General features: G+C 39.7%; 2 protein-coding genes across 2 annotated transcripts; one reads left to right on the forward strand and one right to left on the reverse strand.

The window, feature by feature from the left end:
* Window positions 1-3,166: 3,166 nt before the first annotated feature.
* Window positions 3,167-13,120, reverse strand: slc39a7 (solute carrier family 39 member 7). Its single transcript, XM_065470290.1, has 8 exons — window positions 12,980-13,120; window positions 9,279-9,794; window positions 7,218-7,386; window positions 6,503-6,583; window positions 6,225-6,359; window positions 5,903-6,016; window positions 4,944-5,140; window positions 3,167-4,302 (listed from the first exon to the last, which is right to left on the reverse strand). Exons 2-8 carry the CDS (start codon window positions 9,783-9,785, stop codon window positions 4,048-4,050), a joined length of 1,458 nt encoding a protein of 485 aa, XP_065326362.1. The 5' UTR covers window positions 9,786-9,794; window positions 12,980-13,120; the 3' UTR covers window positions 3,167-4,047.
* A 938-nt stretch (window positions 13,121-14,058) lies between these two features.
* LOC135932705 (major histocompatibility complex class I-related gene protein-like) lies at window positions 14,059-17,942 on the forward strand. The gene is made up of 7 exons (XM_065470293.1): window positions 14,059-14,107; window positions 14,785-15,051; window positions 15,513-15,791; window positions 15,962-16,264; window positions 16,910-17,014; window positions 17,190-17,207; window positions 17,305-17,942. Exons 1-7 carry the CDS (start codon window positions 14,059-14,061, stop codon window positions 17,313-17,315), a joined length of 1,032 nt encoding a protein of 343 aa, XP_065326365.1. The 3' UTR covers window positions 17,316-17,942.
* Window positions 17,943-18,239: the final 297 nt, after the last annotated feature.

Genomic DNA, 18,239 nt, shown 5'->3' on the forward strand with positions numbered 1-18,239 from the left:
CCTAGTGGCCGATTGGCGGGGCCTGGCGCCTGTGGCTTGGCTGGGCCCCTTCCGGGGGTTGGGGTGCCCTCAGGCCTCTGGCCTCTGGGCCTGAGGGCCATCCTCTCTGGCACAGCTGGCTGCCGGCAGAGCCCGCGGACACGTCACTGCAACTCCCTCTGGCCTCTGCTCCGTGGCTGCTGAGTGACCTCTCGTTTGGGGCTCTCCTCAGCTCTTCCCAGGAGGGTGGCACGGTTGCCCCCCTGGTGGTCCTCCTTGGGTCCTCGTATTCTGGGGCCTCTGGATGTCTGGGGCCTGGATCTCCTCCATACCTGCTTCATGCCCTGGGAGACAGGGCTATTGCTCCCCACACTCCCTAGCAGATCGTTACATGGAGAAACCTTTTGAATACAGCATGCTGATCCACACAGGTGTACACAGACACAAACTACATCTTTTTTGGCTGCTACCTCAAAGCACATTGTGCGCTGTCGATCTTGCTTACTGCAAAATAACATGTAATGTTTAGTATCTACTGTTATCTACTGTTATCTATTTTATTGTGTTGGTGTTGTATTTATTATGTTGCTCTTTTTTGTTTGTTTTCTCTTCTGTTTTTTTTCTCCATACAGGTGATCCAGGTGTTTTGCTTGTTTTTCTTTTTTTTCTTCCCCCCTTTCTCACCATCTCTTCTCCCCTCTATTTTTCTTTCTCTCCCTCTCTTTCTTTCATTCTTTCTCCCTGTCCTATCCCCCAGTCATGTTTGTCCCGTCTGTAACAACCGAAAATCAAATAACATAAATACATAATTATAATAAAGGCCAATCAAATGGACCAATATGACAAGGCCATGATGATCCAATTGATAAAGTAAAGCCACTTGGCATCTTTCTTGGCAAAAAAAAAGAGTAGCAGGTGAGCTGCACAGCTGTACAGCGTTTTTTTTTGTTTTTTTTTTACAACCGGTAGGCGACGAAGTAACAGCTGATTAAGGTCAACATCCAATTACAACAGTAAATGAAAGGAAATAAAGTTTTATGGGTACGTTAAAGGTATGTCAGTCTTTTGCTTGCATGATGGTTAGTGTAAATAATATCTGCAGAATGTAGGTTAGATATTTTCTTTAAAAAAAAAAAAGGGTTAGATATTTTCCAGAGAAACAAATTTATGCCACTCCTTTGATGAATCAGTCAGTGAACAGTCAGTGAATGTATTCCTAATCTAAAACTGCAGTTGGAGACAATGGATTTCGATAGTGGTTATCAGTTTTGACTGTTTAGCCCGGCTATCTGCTTCAGGCTCACATGTCACGTGACACCAAGGCACATGCACAAACGGATCCCTGTGAGTGCCTCCCACACCAATCTGTGATGTTATTCGATGATAAAATGGTCATAAACATCTTACACATAAAAATCTATAAGAATATGAAATTCAACACACTCTGTGTGTCTGTTTATTTACAGTGTGATGCCAACAGATTAGAATTTTGAAACTTTAAACTGGAAATATTTATACATTAAAGATTGCTGTCCTACAGCCTAACAAAGGAATCACTTTATTAGGCTCGAAATCACTTCAGAGCAAAGTGATTTTAATTTTACTGATTGAACAGGTATTCTCTGTGTCTTCTGTGTTCTACAAGCTGCAATACCAGCATTGTAAAAGAGACTTGGCACCAGATTAGAATCAAGTATATAAAAAATAAATAGACATTTTCTGCATCACCAAATTAATACATACAAATTCTAGCAATGCAGGCACAGTTTGGATTGCTGTAAAATTGCAGCTGGGCTTCATTCTTTATGTTAGTTACATCTTAACAATGTGCACATATAAAACATATAGCCCCAGCAGATAATCCACATTTATATCACACTTAATATATGCCATAAATTTAAAAAATGGTGAAAACGTGGCACTTCTAGATGAGCCAAAACTCAGAACATAACCTTATTCTGACCAAGTTATGTGTTCAGCATAAGTTACCATCGTGATTTATCCAGGTAAAAAGAAAATGTTTGTAACACAGCAAATTCTTGACTTTAAGATCAACACCTTGCTTTGTAGCAGAGCCCTCACACCAAATGACAGCCTGTGCAGAGTAGGATGACTGAATTAATCAGCAAAGAGCTAAATGTCATGTCACATTGTGCCATGACAGTGTGACATTATTGTTGTTTAAAGCTACCAGGTGTATAAAGATCATTAATTTTTTCTCAGATTTCGTTTGTGTGCATCAACAGACTCAGTTTGTTTTTGTTTCAAGCTTTTCCTCGTTTTAAAACTGCATTTTATGAAAAGTTGTTTGAAGGTTGTGGAGCAGGAAACACCAGATTAGGTCAGCTAAGTAGGTCAGGTGGGAGTGACCTGTTTGATTGGTAGGGTTTGGCTAAACAACAGAGTTGATCAAATCTAGTGGCAAACCACAGAGTAGCCATATGTAAATGTTTATTTTGCCAAACAACTTGCCTTCTGAGTCTATAGTGAATTTTAAAATAACTAAATAAATAATTGCGATTAGCCATTTTGCCTAAACATGGTTAAATCTGGAGATTATGGTCTAAGGAGCTTGGAAAGAAAGTGATTGAACTCTCATCCAGGATTCTTTTCTTATAAAACCAATTGGCCTATTGGCCGTGCACCTCACCACATACACCAAGGTGTGGAAAAAGGCGTGGGTCATTCTCAGCAGAGGTTTTGGTTGAAACCATTGTGAAACCTTGGAGGTTCTCAGTCATCTAGGTCAGATTGTTCTGCCACTATCTACAACTCTTGTGAAATAAAAACATAAATAAATAAACCCACAAACACACACGAGTGTTGCTTCACAAGTCTAGCAAATGTCCTTTAAGATGCTTTTAACATGATTTGAGGACGTGAGATCTGTCAAGCACAACAAATGCTGCACAATACATCTCTTACTCCCTCTTGTGGTCTTTTTGGAAAATAGTCACAAAAAACATCTTGATGCATGCTCAATCATCCAGGTAAGTAAATCTCCAAAAGTTGATTCTGTTCATCTGGACGTTTTCTCCCACTGAAAACGCTACGTCCAGATGAACAGAATCAACTTTTGGAGAGTCACAAAAAACATTTCTGTGTTTGGTAACATCACTTCTAACAACTTAAACCATTTCATTATAATCTTGTTATGGTCAATTACAGAGCATACAGAAAAATCATCAACACTTTGAAAATAATTACCCTTTATTGAGGATTTCAGAACAGCTGCAAATGTTTTATTCATTCTTTGTCATCATCAGCTGAAAAAAATAGTTTGGTTAGGAATGTGAAACTGCTTCTACTTTAACAAACAACCAGGTGAGAGTTTAATCATTTCAGAGTAATTATGTTGCCATTTGTAGCACATGCGTAAAAGCCACATTTACTTTTATTGTGTGGAATGTAAAAATATTGAGATTTGGTACATTCAAACTAAACTGAGCAGGTCACTTCAGTGAGAGCCACACCAGCACTTTCTCCACTCTTTCACTCACCAAACCCTGAAATTAACTGAAGACCTGTTACATCTTAAACTGATATGGATTCAGATGGAAAATGTTTCTGACTTAGAGGGAAGTTACTTGTCAGCTCAGCATGTAGTTAGATGGCGGCCGGATGGTCGATGTAGTGAAGATGTTAAGTTGATACAGAATGAGTCCACATCCACTTCGTTCCCTTTCTCAAAAATCTTTGCACTCATGTTATTTCTTCCAGCTGTCAGTTTCTTTAGCAGAGCAGTGTTAACACTCCAGAAGTTAACACTACTCCTCTCAAAAACCACAAAGTACTAACACAAATCAGGGATGTGCGCATGAACTGCTAAGAAAAACAGACACTACACAACAAAAACATCAGTTTTTCCACTTTCCATCAAGTAGTGGCATTTGTGCCAAAAGACAACTCAATTTAAAAAACAAAAAAAAGAAACAAACAAGGAAACACACCTTTGACAAAAATAATCCACAAGATCTCTATGTGAAAAGGCTTTTTAACCGTTTGACCTCTTCTCTCTCTGTCTTTCCATCCCCTGTGCTGTAAGAAGTCTGTGCGCTCTGCAGCGCCTCACTCGTACTCCGCGATCAGCACCATCATGCCGACTCCGAACAGCAGGGCAAGAATTTCCATTAGAGACTGGCCGAAACTGGAGCGGCCCGCCAGCAGCTCTGGGAGCACCGTCACTGTGGCGATGTAAACGAACCCGCCAGCCGTGAAGGGCAGGATCCAGGCGGTGGCAGCGGCACCCACGCCTTCAGCCAACAGCGAGCAAGCCGTCCCAGCCAGAGCTCCCAGAGCGGTCAGCAGCTGTAGACACATGGCCTGCAGGCAAAGAGGGAGAAGATAACGCTTCATTAATTTTCTATAGTTTTATATATATTTTTAATTTTTTAATTAATTAATTTTTGCTGCTGATACAACCAAATTTACCCTTGTGCGACAATTGAAGGATTAGTCTATTCTCTCCATTTTCAGCACCACTATGGAGTTTTACAGTTTCACTCAGTTAAAAGCGCGCTGAGAACTGTACACAGAAATCCAAGGACTTTTTGGCCTCTATACCAAAATTCAAGAGTTTCACGGTTCAAAAGCACAGTTGCCAGCCAGACCACAGCAGGTTTTCCACTGTGTTTTATGGGGTAGGTGGAGCAGTGGCTTTACATATTTAATGACTGTGGATGCTGTTTGGGTTGTCATTTAGAGACTAAACTGACCACGAGACAAGATGTGTCAGTATGTGGGTGGATAACCATTTCCTGATGGACATGCTTTACAGTGTAAATTAGAAAACTTAGCCTGTATGTAGACAGGCTGTCTTTGTTTGAATAGTTCTTATTAATTCCTCCTTGTATGTAGTTGTTGTTTTCTGCTTGTTTATACTTTGTTAAGTATACTGACAAGTGTGTGTACACTGTGTCAACGACTTTGAGACTTTTTGCAGCTTTTTCATATTTGGTGGTTACCTTCCTCTTGGAGCAGCCAGACTGGACGAGGATGGCAAAGTCTCCGATCTCATGTGGGACCTCATGAAGCAGGATGGTGATGGTGGTGACGGTGCCCACAGCTGGACCAACCAGGAATGAAGCTCCAATTGCCAAACCATCAGTGAAATTATGTGTGAAGTCAGCTGCCAGGTTCAGGTAACCAGACACCTTGATATCTGCATTAGTGGAAGGAACAGTAAAGACCCGAAGAATATGTAAAGTGTTTAGTGGCTCATGGAGTGATTCAAACAATGAGCTCTTTATGTTTCAAGATTCCCACAATAAAAAAAAAAAAAAAAAAAAAAGAACAACCCAAGAAAAATGTGAACATTCTTTCCCCTGACACGCACATTAAAAACTTGACTCCAAACAGATTTTGAAAGATCAAGAAAACATGTTTGCAGCTTGGTTCTGTTTTCTGTTACACACAGCTGATCTCAGAAGCTGAGCAGGGTCGGTTAGTACTTGGATGATATACTGCCTGGTACCAATCTGTTCACCATCTCACATGTGAACATGTTCTGTTTTATCCTCAACTGCACATTTTTGCAGATTCCAGACAATTAAGAATCCAACCTCCGTGCCATGTTAATTCTATCCCAGTTCCATCTAAAGTGGGAATTTGGAAATTCAGAGTTCGCCAAAGGGGATTTTCCCCTTAAAAAGTCAGAGCAGCCATACCACAACCCAACTTTACAATCCAAGATGGCAGCAATGTGAATAAACAGTAGAAAATGTCATTTTTACTACCACTATTGTGTAGTTATGACTCATAAAAATAAGCCACACACAGGCTGACGCACACAGTAACCAGGCTCTATCAGTGAACGTCCTGCAGCAGCATTTTTAAGAAGCCCAAAGAAGTGTGGGTGTGTGCAGGTTCAAATTCTGTTTGAAATCAGTTGCTTCAGCACAGTAACTACACTTCAGTGCTTCACCTGTACTCTTTTTCTCCTCTTTCTTTGATGGTTTCTGATCTTTGCTTTCTTTCTTCTCCTTCTTCTTCTTTTCCTTTTCCTCCTCTCCATCACTGTCCTTCTCTTTGGCAGCAACTGAAAAAGCCAGACAGAACAAAGTTCAAAACACTTACAGAGAATAAAGCTGGGAAATCTAGTGAACATGCAGTTTTACAAAAGAATTCTGAAATGAAAACAGCAACAAAATAACATTTACTACATGCAGAAATCTGGTTTTGTACACAACTGATCTTCTTTTCAATTTAAAAGAGTTTGATCAAAAGAAGAGTTTCCTCCAGCGTACCGTGAGAGTGTCCATGGGAGTGTCCGTGGCCATGTCCTCCCTTCAGCAGACGCACAAATTTTTCCACCACTAGGAAAGCGATGATCCCACCGAGAACCCAAAGACCCACAGACATCATATGACCGTGGGCAGCTCCTATACAGGTAGGGAATAGGGAGCACTGCTTCATGAGCTCTGCCTGGCTTCAGAAACTCTGTTTTTTGTTTTTTTTAATCACCCGCAAATAACCAGACAACACACAGGCAACATTAAAAAAAGGAAATCCCATTAATGCATACCGTGAGAGTGGCCGTGGTCATGTGACTCTTCAGTTGCATGTGAGTGTCCATGATCCCCATCTCCGTGATGTGAGTGGGGCTCTGTGCAAAACAAATATGACACGAGGAGACGTTAGAAACACAAACTGAGGATCGTGCTGCTCTGTTTTTCTCTCTCAGCTGTTTAACAAATCTAAAAGTTAAAACCAACAAAGACACCGAGCTGGTTCTTTTACCATCACAGGCAATTATGGCTTTGACAAGAGTGCCAAAGCTGTAAAGGCACCAGTATACCCTCCGCATGGGTCGCGTAGCACGCCGCCGCAACATCATCAAGCAGTCACTTCTATTTAGCCGCTGCAGTATTCTCCTGAACGACAGGTGTCGCCAGTTGGACGATACCACCACATAAGTGCTGATATAGGAAGAGAAGAAGTCAAAACCAGACGCAAAGACTTTGCCCAACTACAACCTTACTTTTTTCCACAAAGTGTCATTTTTTCTAACCGTTGCAACATCTCTCGCTGTATATATGCGTTTACTTTTTCAGTGCCCGACGTGCAAAATTACTGGACTGAATATCACTGTAATCAATTAAAAACTATTTTCTCTGTCATACGATCTTTGTGATTAATGTGAGCATATCTGAAACACTTTATAAATACTTAAAACCTTCACTTACATAAACTTACAGTAAAAAAAAGAAAAAGGAAATGAGAGTGGAACTCGTACTCACCCAAAGCATGTGGTATGAGGTGGAGGAAGGCGTCACCCAGCAATCCACCAGACGCGAAGCTCAGCAGCACTTTGAGCAGATTCTGGTGCTGGTCGCTGTTGGACTGAACTGGGATCAGAAACAGGATGAGGAAGGGAGCTGCACTGATCAGCAGGGTGGCTCCGACAGCCTGCAGACAAAGATGAAGGAGGGAGTTTACATTTCAAATGCTTTGTATTCATGTGAAAGATAATCCTTAACTCACTAAAGAAACATGAAGGAAAATATATAAACTAGGAGAGGAAAAAAAAGGAAAGGATACAAATATAATATAAAATATAAGGATAAAATATAATATTCTGAGGTTTTCGGACCTGTCAGCACAGAGCTGATGACTGGAAACGAAACTAAAGAGCTTCTGGCTCAGACAGATACAGCACCAAGGAGCCATTTGGATGCCGACTGCAACTCCAACTTTGTTCTTCAGTAGTAACAATGCACCACTGCAAGGCTGTGAGTCATTCAGGGAACAGACACAGCATTCAAGTTCCTCACAATAAGAAACAAACGAGAGCCAGGGAAACTCTTTAGGGAAGAGAAAGATAAAGGCCTGCAATAAGTTGCATACAGATATCACCCAGTTGTGCAAAACTCCACAATTCTCCTGTGAGATCATAACGAGTCTGATTTTGTCTCAAGAATCCTGCTGCTTTGCTGCACAACTATAATTTCAAAACAATGTAAAACATGATCAACAGCTTAATAACAGACCTCACACTACAAACTAAGGCTTTAAATAGTAATTTCATTTATGAAGCCTTTGCTGCTTGGTTGGGATTGACACTTGTAAGTAAGGTTGTAGTTGGGCAAAGTCTTTGCGTCTGGTTTTGACTTCTTCTCTTCCTATATCAGCACTTATGTGGTGGTATCGTCCAACTGGCGACACCTGTCGTTCAGGAGAATACTGCAGCGGCTAAATAGAAGTGACTGCTTGATGATGTTGCGGCGGCGTGCTACGCGACCCATGCGGAGGGTATACTGGTGCCTTTACAGCTTTGGCACTCTTGTCAAAGCCATAATTGCCTGTGATGGTAAAAGAAGCAGCTCGGTGTCTCTGTTGGTTTTAACTTTTAGATTTGTTAAACAGCTGAGAGAGAAAAACAGAGCAGCACGATCCTCAGTTTGTGTTTCTAACGTCTCCTCGTGTCATATTTGTTTTGCACAGAGCCCCACTCACATCACGGAGATGGGGACCACAAAGCTAGTAGTGAGATACTACTGTGTATCTCACTACTAGCTTTGTGGTAGTATCATAGAAAGGTTAGCATGTTGTTTTGAAGAGCTTTGATGTTGTGCTGGGAGCGGTGGATTGCCATTTGTGGAATGAGTGCAGTTTGCTTTTTATTATCACATTCTTGTCTGTTCATGCAACACATCTGAAGTAATGCCAATAAAAGTGTAGAGCGCTCTGACAGACCTACCTGCAGTCTAGGAACAGCTGCACAGTTTTGTGTAAAATGGCAAACGTTTTTCTTTTCAAGCATCAAGGAGATAATCAGAGAAAATAATTAATGACATATTTTGTTTGATTTGTAAACATATTGTGATGACTGAATTTAAAATGCAGTAAAAGGTTGATGTTTCTTCTTTACAGACAAAATGTAATCTGATTAAATACATGTGATTACTGGCGATGATAAATGGTAAAATTAACATTTGTTAATTATCTAAAAAATATATGTATTTTCATATTGTTTTCCAAATTGCTTTTTTTTTACTAAAATAAACTGCATTTAACAAAAGTACTTATAAGAGTATAATAATATAGTTTTTCTTAGGCTGTGGCTATGACGCATTTATTGTTATTATTCACAGAAAATTTTGAATCTGACATTTGAAAGCTGTGGTTTACTGGAGGCTTATGAGACAGACGTTTCTTGTCTTCATGCTTTATAGAGTTTTACTGAGACGTGAACATTGTATCAACGTACTCAAATCATCAGCAGGAAAAAAAAGGTTTATGCCACTGTGATTCATTTGTCTTCAAACCCAACTGCTGAACCTAAACATGCAGTCACTCACCTGTGTCCAGAGCTCCACCATGTTCCTCTTCTCTTGACCCGCCTCCCTCTTCGTCCTCTCCCCTCCGTGCGAGTGCCCATGTCCACCTCCCTCCTTGTGTACTCGAACAACATTCTCATGATGAGCATGCTCATGTCCGTGATCGTGTCCATGATCGTGTCCATGATCGTGTCCGTGATCATGAGAGTGGCCGTGTCCGTGATCGTGTCCATGATCATGAGAGTGGCCGTGTCCGTGATCGTGTCCGTGATCGTGCTCCTCTTCCTGCAGGTTGGCCTCAGCGCTCCACTTGCTTGCTCCGTGGAACATCTTCACCTGAGAGCCATGGGAGTGCCCATGGTGATCATCCTCACCGTGTGAGTGGCCGTGGTGGTGGTGATGATGGCCGTGGGAGTGGGTATGTCCATGGTCACCATGGGAATGGCTGTGAGCAGTGGCTAAATGGGATGCTAACAACAGTACTGCAGATGTTGCCAGTGTCAATGCCAGCAGACGTACACAGCCCATATTAAAACCCTGGGATGTAGAGAAAAGAGAAGAAGACATCTAATAAATAAAAACCCAGCAGCATGAAAACTGAAGCCAAAGTGGAAGTGAAGAGACAGACTCTCAGTTTAAACTCTCCAACCAAATGACATTAAGAAAATCGTTAAAGGTTTGATTCAAAATTAACTATGAAATTCCCCTCTGTGGATAGTTTCCACATCCTTAACAACAGAGGGTCAATCTGCAGTTTAATTTTCTTCAGGCTTAAGATTAAGGCTGCTGACAGACAGGGAAATGCAGCTGATCAGGGTCAGGTGGACCACACTTTGAGTCACTGAACTGGACCTCATGACTCCGTTTGTGTTGTTATTGCCTTATTGAACAATTGTCAATGAAATTGTAATACTTTACTAGTCTCATCTATATTAAGCAGTTTAAAAATGCAGCTTGGTAATAGGGCTGGGCTATATCATACCGTTCACGGTAATACCGGTGTAATGTTGGGCAACGATAGGAAAATGAAATATGGCGATAGAATACGGGTAAAATGCGCATGCGCAGTGCCTTTGTTTTCATACGCACATGGCGGCGACGCAGAATGAGAAGAGCGAAAGCAGATCGCTGAATGAAATGGATGAACCAGAGTTGGTTTGTAAAAATGCTGCAACTTCAGTGGTGTGGAACTGGTTTGGCTTTCATCCGTCAGATACACAACAAAGCACTATTTTTGGCAGAGCATGCCAGCGGGCTGTCGTTATTACCGTGTTTTTTGGAAAATACGACACACTTAAAATCAATCCTTTGATTTTTCTGAAAATCGACAGTGCCCCTTATAATCCCGCGGGCCTTATGTATGAATTCTGGTTGTGTTTACTGACCTCGAAACGATTTTATGTGGTACACGGCGCTCGAAAATCTGTCAAATGTTTCAGTACGACTTCGCTAAGCTACGAACCCGCACCGCTTGATGGATTATCGGAGCATTACGGCTATCGTAGGCAGGAGCCTCGCGGAGTGATACGTACTGTGCTTCAACATAATATTACCGTATTGTGTGTGTATAACCTCTTTTTAAGTTTTGCGGATATTATACATGGTTATGCTGAGGATATGTCGGCCAATTTCCACTGGAAATGCCTTTTGGTTAAACTGTCAGCAAGGAATTTGCATTTGCACTGTTAATTTTTTATATAACTTTAATGCACTTAAAAAACCTGCTTGTTTAAGTGAAAATACATTGATGGTTTTTTTGGGGGTTTTTTTTGCACTAATAAAGTTGAGGAGTTGTAAAGTATTTTGTCTAGTGTCAATTATATCGTCAGTTATATCGTTATCGCAAATTTTCAAATGTATATCGTGATAAATATTTTTGGTCATATCGCCCTGCTCTACTTGGTAACCAAGCTAGCATCAGCTGATAACTACCACCTTCTAGTCCAAATATGGTAACTTCCTGCTCCAAAAAAAACTAACATGACAGAAGTCAAATACAGAACACTGAAACTTTAACAAGAAGAATCCAAGACCAATGGGTGATGCAATAATGGTTATGTTCCTCATTTATATACAGTTTATGGCTGTAACTCAGAGGGCATGTTTACATCTACACTCAAAGCTTCTCAGTTAGTCTCAGGCCGTCTTTGTAGAGCCTACGACGTAACCTGTGTAAGTTGCTGAACTCTACTGGCATTTATGCTTGTGCCTGGTGCATTATGTGTTCATTTCTGTGTGGTCATGTCCTGATGTTTTATATATGGTGGTTTGTTAGAACCAAATACAATGTTGGGACTTCTTTCCCTCCTGGGTGCCCACCCTTTGTTTTGGTCATTTCTTGCAAGCATATTTGTGTTAAACTTTTTTCACTTCTTTATACATTCCCTTTTGTTTCACCAGTCTCTCCCCAGGAATTTGCTTACATTTGTGAGTCTTTATATTGATGCTATGATTAATACTATTCCTTATAGTGAGATGATGATTGTTATTCTCTTACTGACAAATTCAAAAACTGAGGTGAAAAATTAGACGAAGGAATCAACTGTACTCAACAGGACAGTTAAAACAGTTGTGCGCTGAGTAGAGCCGATGTGTAGTTAGGTGCTGTTTGGTTATGTTGTAGGTTATACCAAAGGGTTCAGAGGGGTTTGTGTTTATGACGTAGGTTTCCTGTTGAAGCACAAATCCCCAGTCACTCTTTGTTCTGTGCGGGACATAATGCTGCAACTCATGACCTTCATCTATCTCTGTCTCTGTCTGCACTTGTAGCAACATTGAGCATAGTCCTCGATGTTATCTTTATTTAATCAGTAAACATCTAGCCATATTTTAGGATCACGTTCTGTTCAAGGTGGGTTTAAAAATCACAAGAAGAACAGAGTGTGAGTCAGAATCAATCTTTGGCCCTAACAGTGTGTGATATCCATGTGCATTTATAAGGTATTTCAAGAAGAAATTAGAAACTACGCATGTACAGACAAGTTACTGCAGAAACGAGCACTTTCTTTAAATGCAGGATCCGAGTTATTCTCCAAGATCTGAGACGTCAAAAAATAAGCCTCAGTAAGCCTAACCTATTAATATATGACTACGTATGCCATTCCGTGCACCTTAGGACGCATTTCCAGTAAGAAATGGGATCCGCACCAAATGTGGCGATTGATCGGTGAACTGATCAAGATAACAGCGAATTTTCCTTAATTCATCAGGAGTTTGCATGAAGCCGTTGCAACTGTCCACTGCTGTGACTCCAGACTGAAGCTCTTCAAATCAAAAAACTAACTTTGTAGCTTGTGTTTTTTGTGCTTTTAGCTGGTTTGCTTTGATATAATACTGTAATACATCGCTGCATGTGTATGTATGTGCACCAGCATCTGCTAATGTGTGCTTGCAGTCGTATCATTTTAGCTGTGACGATACAATGAAGTGAAGGTAATCTGACTTTGATTGAGCTAGCTTTGTCTTCTCTTGTGATTGTTTACTTGCTTACTGTTTGGTGGGTGAAAGTGGATAATCCCTGTGGAGAGCATCAACTTTAATCTCAAAGTAAACAGCAAAAGCCGCTCAAAGAGGACCACTGACCGCAGGTTTCAATTAGCTGTTAGGAAAGTCTGCTAGCTGGCTAGCTAGCTAGTTACTAACTTGCTAGCATGTTGCTGAAGCAGAAGCAACATGTCTGAATGCAACATGATGACAGAAAAAAATAAAGATTAAAATCTTACCAGATCGTGTCAGATATCACCGAGTGTCGGCCACTTGATAACCGTCTGTCCTGCGCTCAGAACTACCAATATTTCTGCCTACGTTGATGATGCTGGTGGCTGAGAATAAGACGTGGCATTTACTCAACTAAACTAAACGAAACCTCGCGGGAACGCGTTCCATTCAAAGTCTACCTCCTCCTTTCGTGGTGCTCTTGAGACACCCTTTTACTCACTACTTAGATTAAATTATATTTTTATTGCTTTTTTGAAGCATTATAGTGGCATATTAAAACTTTTACCTCAAAATAAAAAGAGTACCATTTCTTCTAATTTAAAGGAGATAACCAAATTATCGCGAGATATGTGATACCGACAGCACCAACCCGGAGACAAGGAGGATATAAACATCCTGCCTCGATTAACTGAAGGTTTGTTTATTTATGTAAAGGAAGGAGAATTTTTTATGATAGAGAGGGAGTCTATCATGACATAAATAAACAACAACAACAACAATAATAATAATACAGATTATACACATTTATATTTTATTAATTGTCAGATAACTTTTATTTAAAAGCGGAACATAAAAAGCTTTAAATCCAATGATAATAATCGTTTGATGAAGCAGTCATTACTGCATTATAAATCGCATTTTTTTTAAAAAGTAATTAATTGAAAATAAATTTTAAAAAATCTACATTTTTAATCAGGAGGACAAAGCTTTTGTCTTTTAGGTCCTAAAAGTTACTTACAGTAAGACACATCCCTGACATATGCTGACCTATTTTAACAAGTTTTTGAAATAAAAGGCAAATGTGGTAAAATTGGCAGAAAAGCTCAACTGCTGGATCCTAAAAAAAAAACAAAAAAACAAAAAACAAAACAAAACAAAACAAAACAAAAAAACAACTTATTATGCAGTGCTTCACTTTCGCACTCAGCACGATAGGTTATGACAGGTCATATAGCCGGCCGGTGTGTTCTGCCAGTATCTAAATGTGACGCTATTGGTCAGAGACATCCCCAGCTTGTCTCTTCACATTTCTTATCAGCGGCCTATTTTAGCTCTATAGGACCATCTTATTTATACAAACAGGATGGACAGCCTGTGTCTTTTTCTCCTCTTCTGTCACGTTTCATCTGCAGGTAAAATTATACCTTTTTATTTCTGCAAAGCACGTCTGTGCTGCAACAGCTGTTATTGTCCTTCCTTCCTGTATAACGGGACTCTGATGCTGCGTTTTTAGTTTTACTTTCGTCTTTAATTTTATGATCTCCTAAATTACAATTATTTACACGTAGGAGGAAGTTAGGAATAGCTCATAAATGCACTCCTGAAACATCTCCTCCTAATTCAGTTAATATTATTGATGTTTAATCCGCAGTTATCACGAGGAAGAACTGCTGACATTGTCAACCCGTTGATATCGTCACACGCATTTCCCATTAATGTAACTAAATTAGTTGTATGTCAGCAACAAATAGTACTACTACTCCTTCTGGTGCTACGGCTGCTACTACTATTGAGTTTAAAAGAGAATATTAGTACAAGATCATTTGTTATTATACCATATTTAAACACTGGGGGGCAGTGTAGCCAACAAAGCGACAATCTGCTATTTTAACCTGAGACAGTCCTAAATAAAAGGAGATAGAAGTATATAATACAGATATGATAGATTTGACTTAAGATGAAATTAGCTTAAAATTCACGAGAAGGAATTTTTTAAGAGCAATAAATACTGAATTATTAGTAAAATTCCATTATAAATGAATTCATTCTTCCATTTGTGTTCTAATGGCTGACATGTTTTCCTCAACAGTGAAACACTCCCTGAAATATTTCATCACTGCTTCCTCTGGGATCTCAGACTTCCCAGAATTTGTTGGTGCGGCTTTAGTTGATGGGGTTTTAGTGGGCTACTGCGACAGCAGCATCAGGAGAGCTGAACCCAAACTGGACTGGATGAAGGAGTTAATAAAAAAAGATCCTCAGCACTTGGAGTGGTACACGCAGAAGTGCTCTGGGAATCAACAGGTCTTCAGAGCCAATATTAATAGTTTGAAGAAGCGCTTAAACCAAACTGAAGGTACATTAATATCACCCTTTACCTAAAATGCTGCTCTTTTCATTCACACACACAGCAAGACTTACACCCTCCCATCATAATTTTTTTCATTTTATTTGGAGGTTTTCATTTACACACCTAAAACACTCAGTCTACCACATAAGTAAAATTGCAAGTAAGATATTTACTCTGTTCTAGTGACCAGAATAAATTACTGACCTAGTTTAATTTGCTCTGTTAGAGGGATGGCAAGAAAAATCCCTGCTATATACAAGGTCACTGTCACTGTGTACATCAACAGTAGCTGAAGTAAATGGTTACTTCCAAGGACAAGAATAATAAAGAGGAGAATTTCTTTTCCTCTTATGATGCAGGTGTTGTTTTGATGGTAAATATTGACGACTCGCAGCAGGATTTACCTTTCTGATCATCTTTAACCATCCACAACTTTACTGGCTCTGCATTCTCTCTCTCCCTGTCAGGTGTTCACATTTTTCAGAGGATGAATGGCTGTGAATGGGACGATGAGACTGATACAATCACAGGTTTTAATCAGTATGGTTATGATGGGGAAGACTTCATAGCATTGGACCTGCAGACACTAACATGGATTGCTCCTAAGCCACAGGCTGTCGTCACGAAACTGCAGTGGGATACTGAAAAACCCAGATTAGAGCACAACAAGAACTACTACATCAACAGGTGCCCCGACTGGCTGAAGAAGTATGTGAAATATGGGAGGAGCTTTCTGCAGAGAACAGGTAGAATTACATATGCTATTATATATGGTTGCAAAAGCTTCCCTTTCTCTTTCTATTCTACAGCACCATTTCAGTAAAAATGAACCAGTGCATAGACAAACACTTCATCAATGATTATCAGCTGTCCCAGATAAACCCTCTCTCCCTATTTTGTTTTTATCTTTTCCCAGTTCTTCCCTCAGTTTCTTTCCTGCAGAGGACTCCCTCCTCTCTAGTCAGCTGCCATGCTACAGGTTTCTACCCAGAGAGAGCCATGATGTTCTGGAGGAGAGACGAAGAGGAAATTCATGAGGGTGTGGAGCATGGAGAGATCCTCCCCAACCACGACGGGAGCTTCCAGATGAGCGTTGAGCTGAATGTTTCATCAATCAAGCCAGAGGACTGGAGGAGGTACGACTGTGTGTTTCAGCTCTCTGATGTTAAGGAAGACATCATCACCAAACTGGACAAAACAGCGATCCGGACAAACTGGGGTGAGAAAGGCTCAGGAATGAAGTTCTGTATCTCAAAGTTTACAACACCATCATATTTAAAAAACTCTGAAACAAATGTTTGCATGAAATTCTTGAGTTAACAGAAATGTATTAGTGATGTCATTTTAATGTCAATAAATTACAACTATATGTAATGTAAAATATTTTGCACAGTGTCAGAGGAAACAATGGAGACATTAGTTAGGATGAATTTGAGTTTAATCTGCTAAAGTTTCTCAAATGTGCCAAATCTGGTCGTAGGCATGAACCAATATATTAAACACCAAATATTGTACAACCTCATCCTATAACCATGTATAGAAAAATGGTGCTAACATTTGCACTAAGGAGAAGTTTGATAACAAAAAAGCCAAAAATGCATAATTAAATTAGGCTGAAGCAGTATTTACAGTTTTTGCTTTTACATTGCAAACCATCCTAAACACAAACACTATTTTTCTTCTTTATGATCCAAGCAAACTGAGATCTGTCCACTACAGATCTCATGAACCACACCATTGAAGAAGAAAATGAGAAAATGTTCCTCTTAACCACATACAATGTTCATAAGTGATGCATTAACAGTGGAAACAGCAGCTTGGTTTGGCAGCAGTGTGAATGATCCAACATTTTGGACCTTTTCAGTTTCTCCCTCAATGTTTCCTGTTGGTCCTGCTGTTGGAGGTGTTGGAGGAGTTTTACTCCTCCTGGCAGTCTTTGGATTCTTTATCTGGAGAAGAAACAACAATGGTGAGATTACAGCAGATTTTACTCCAATAATGAATTTGGAATTTATGCACGTTGTAGTTATATGTACTTACATGATATTTTTGGTGATATTTTTAGTGAGTTATTTGATAATTTGGCTCTGCTAAACTCTGTCATGTTAATCATTTTGTTTTTCATTATTCTGCCTGTATTTCAGGGTTCCAGCTTACAAACAGTGAGTGCAGCAACTTGTTTTTACTTTGTTAGGAACTGATACTCTGTTTACTGTAACAGGAGACATTTCATTTTCTGTTTTCTGTTTGTCTTAGCAGGGAAGCAGTGATGGTGAGAAGAAGCTGAGTGAACACCGAGTTTCATCACATTTTCCCAGAAAGGGAAATATTTTCATTTGGAGAGTGCTGATGACCCACCAGCTTTCATTAGCTGAACATACAGTGTATGCATAGAAAGATGCAGCTTTCAGGTTTGAAGAACAATGCAAATGCAAAGCGTTAAACCAGTGCAAAGCGGGAGAGTTATCTGACCGTATGGATGAGAGCCAAACAGCTGCTTTACATTTTGATCTCAGTAAACAGTTTCCTGATGAGTTTATAATCTCAGTCACTAATTTCAAGTGTTACAACATGATGCTCGTTCAGAAACTAGGGTATGATTTAGGATGGGCCTAAATTGTGTAGTTAGCATAAAGTGCCTCATTTCTCTGTCCACTCCTCAATCAGCAATGGCCAAAATGCTCAGTTTGAAGCTGCAAGGATGTGACTTCACTAACATCTGGGTGATGATATTGTTAATGATATTTTTTAAAAATTATTTAATAAGCGTATTAAGTGTGTGAGAAGAGTTAAAATCCATTTTTGTTTTCTGTGTTTTTTGGTACATGTTCAGATTTTTTACAAGGTCTGTTTCCTTCTAACCAGCTATTTATTCAATATGATGTAAACATATACGGTACTGTGCCCTGCATAGAGAGTTGCACATGATTGTTTAAATATTTTTGAACCTTTATTTCTATAAGAACTTAATTATTATACACAGAGATAACATGCACAACAAAATAAAAGAAGCAGACTTTTATCCGTTGCTCTGTTGCTGATTGTGTTTGTCTCTGTTCTAAACCTCTGTTGTGTGAGTTTAGGCTCATTTGAAAACAACAAACATCAATCCTGAAAATAGGTTCTGTCTAAATTGTGGCTAATGCAAAACATTAAAAACAAAAATTGAATAATAAAACAAAAATGAAATTATG

Source organism: Pelmatolapia mariae, linkage group LG22 (genome assembly GCF_036321145.2).
Source record: "Pelmatolapia mariae isolate MD_Pm_ZW linkage group LG22, Pm_UMD_F_2, whole genome shotgun sequence".
In the NCBI taxonomy this organism is placed as follows: Eukaryota; Metazoa; Chordata; class Actinopteri; order Cichliformes; family Cichlidae; genus Pelmatolapia; species Pelmatolapia mariae.

Excerpts from the sequence above, each read along its gene's own strand:
- slc39a7 (XM_065470290.1), bottom strand. The coding sequence starts at position 9,785 with ATGGGCTGTGTACGTCTGCTGGCATTGACACTGGCAACATCTGCAGTA. Across the intron at positions 6,017-6,224 it reads CTCCCATGGACACTCTCACG|TTGCTGCCAAAGAGAAGGAC; the intron begins GTACGCTGGAGG and ends TGGCTTTTTCAG. Across the intron at positions 4,303-4,943 it reads CTGGCTGCTCCAAGAGGAAG|GCCATGTGTCTACAGCTGCT; the intron begins GTAACCACCAAA and ends CTTTGCCTGCAG.
- LOC135932705 (XM_065470293.1), top strand. The coding sequence starts at position 14,059 with ATGGACAGCCTGTGTCTTTTTCTCCTCTTCTGTCACGTTTCATCTGCA. Across the intron at positions 15,052-15,512 it reads GCGCTTAAACCAAACTGAAG|GTGTTCACATTTTTCAGAGG; the intron begins GTACATTAATAT and ends TCTCCCTGTCAG. Across the intron at positions 16,265-16,909 it reads AGCGATCCGGACAAACTGGG|TTTCTCCCTCAATGTTTCCT; the intron begins GTGAGAAAGGCT and ends GGACCTTTTCAG.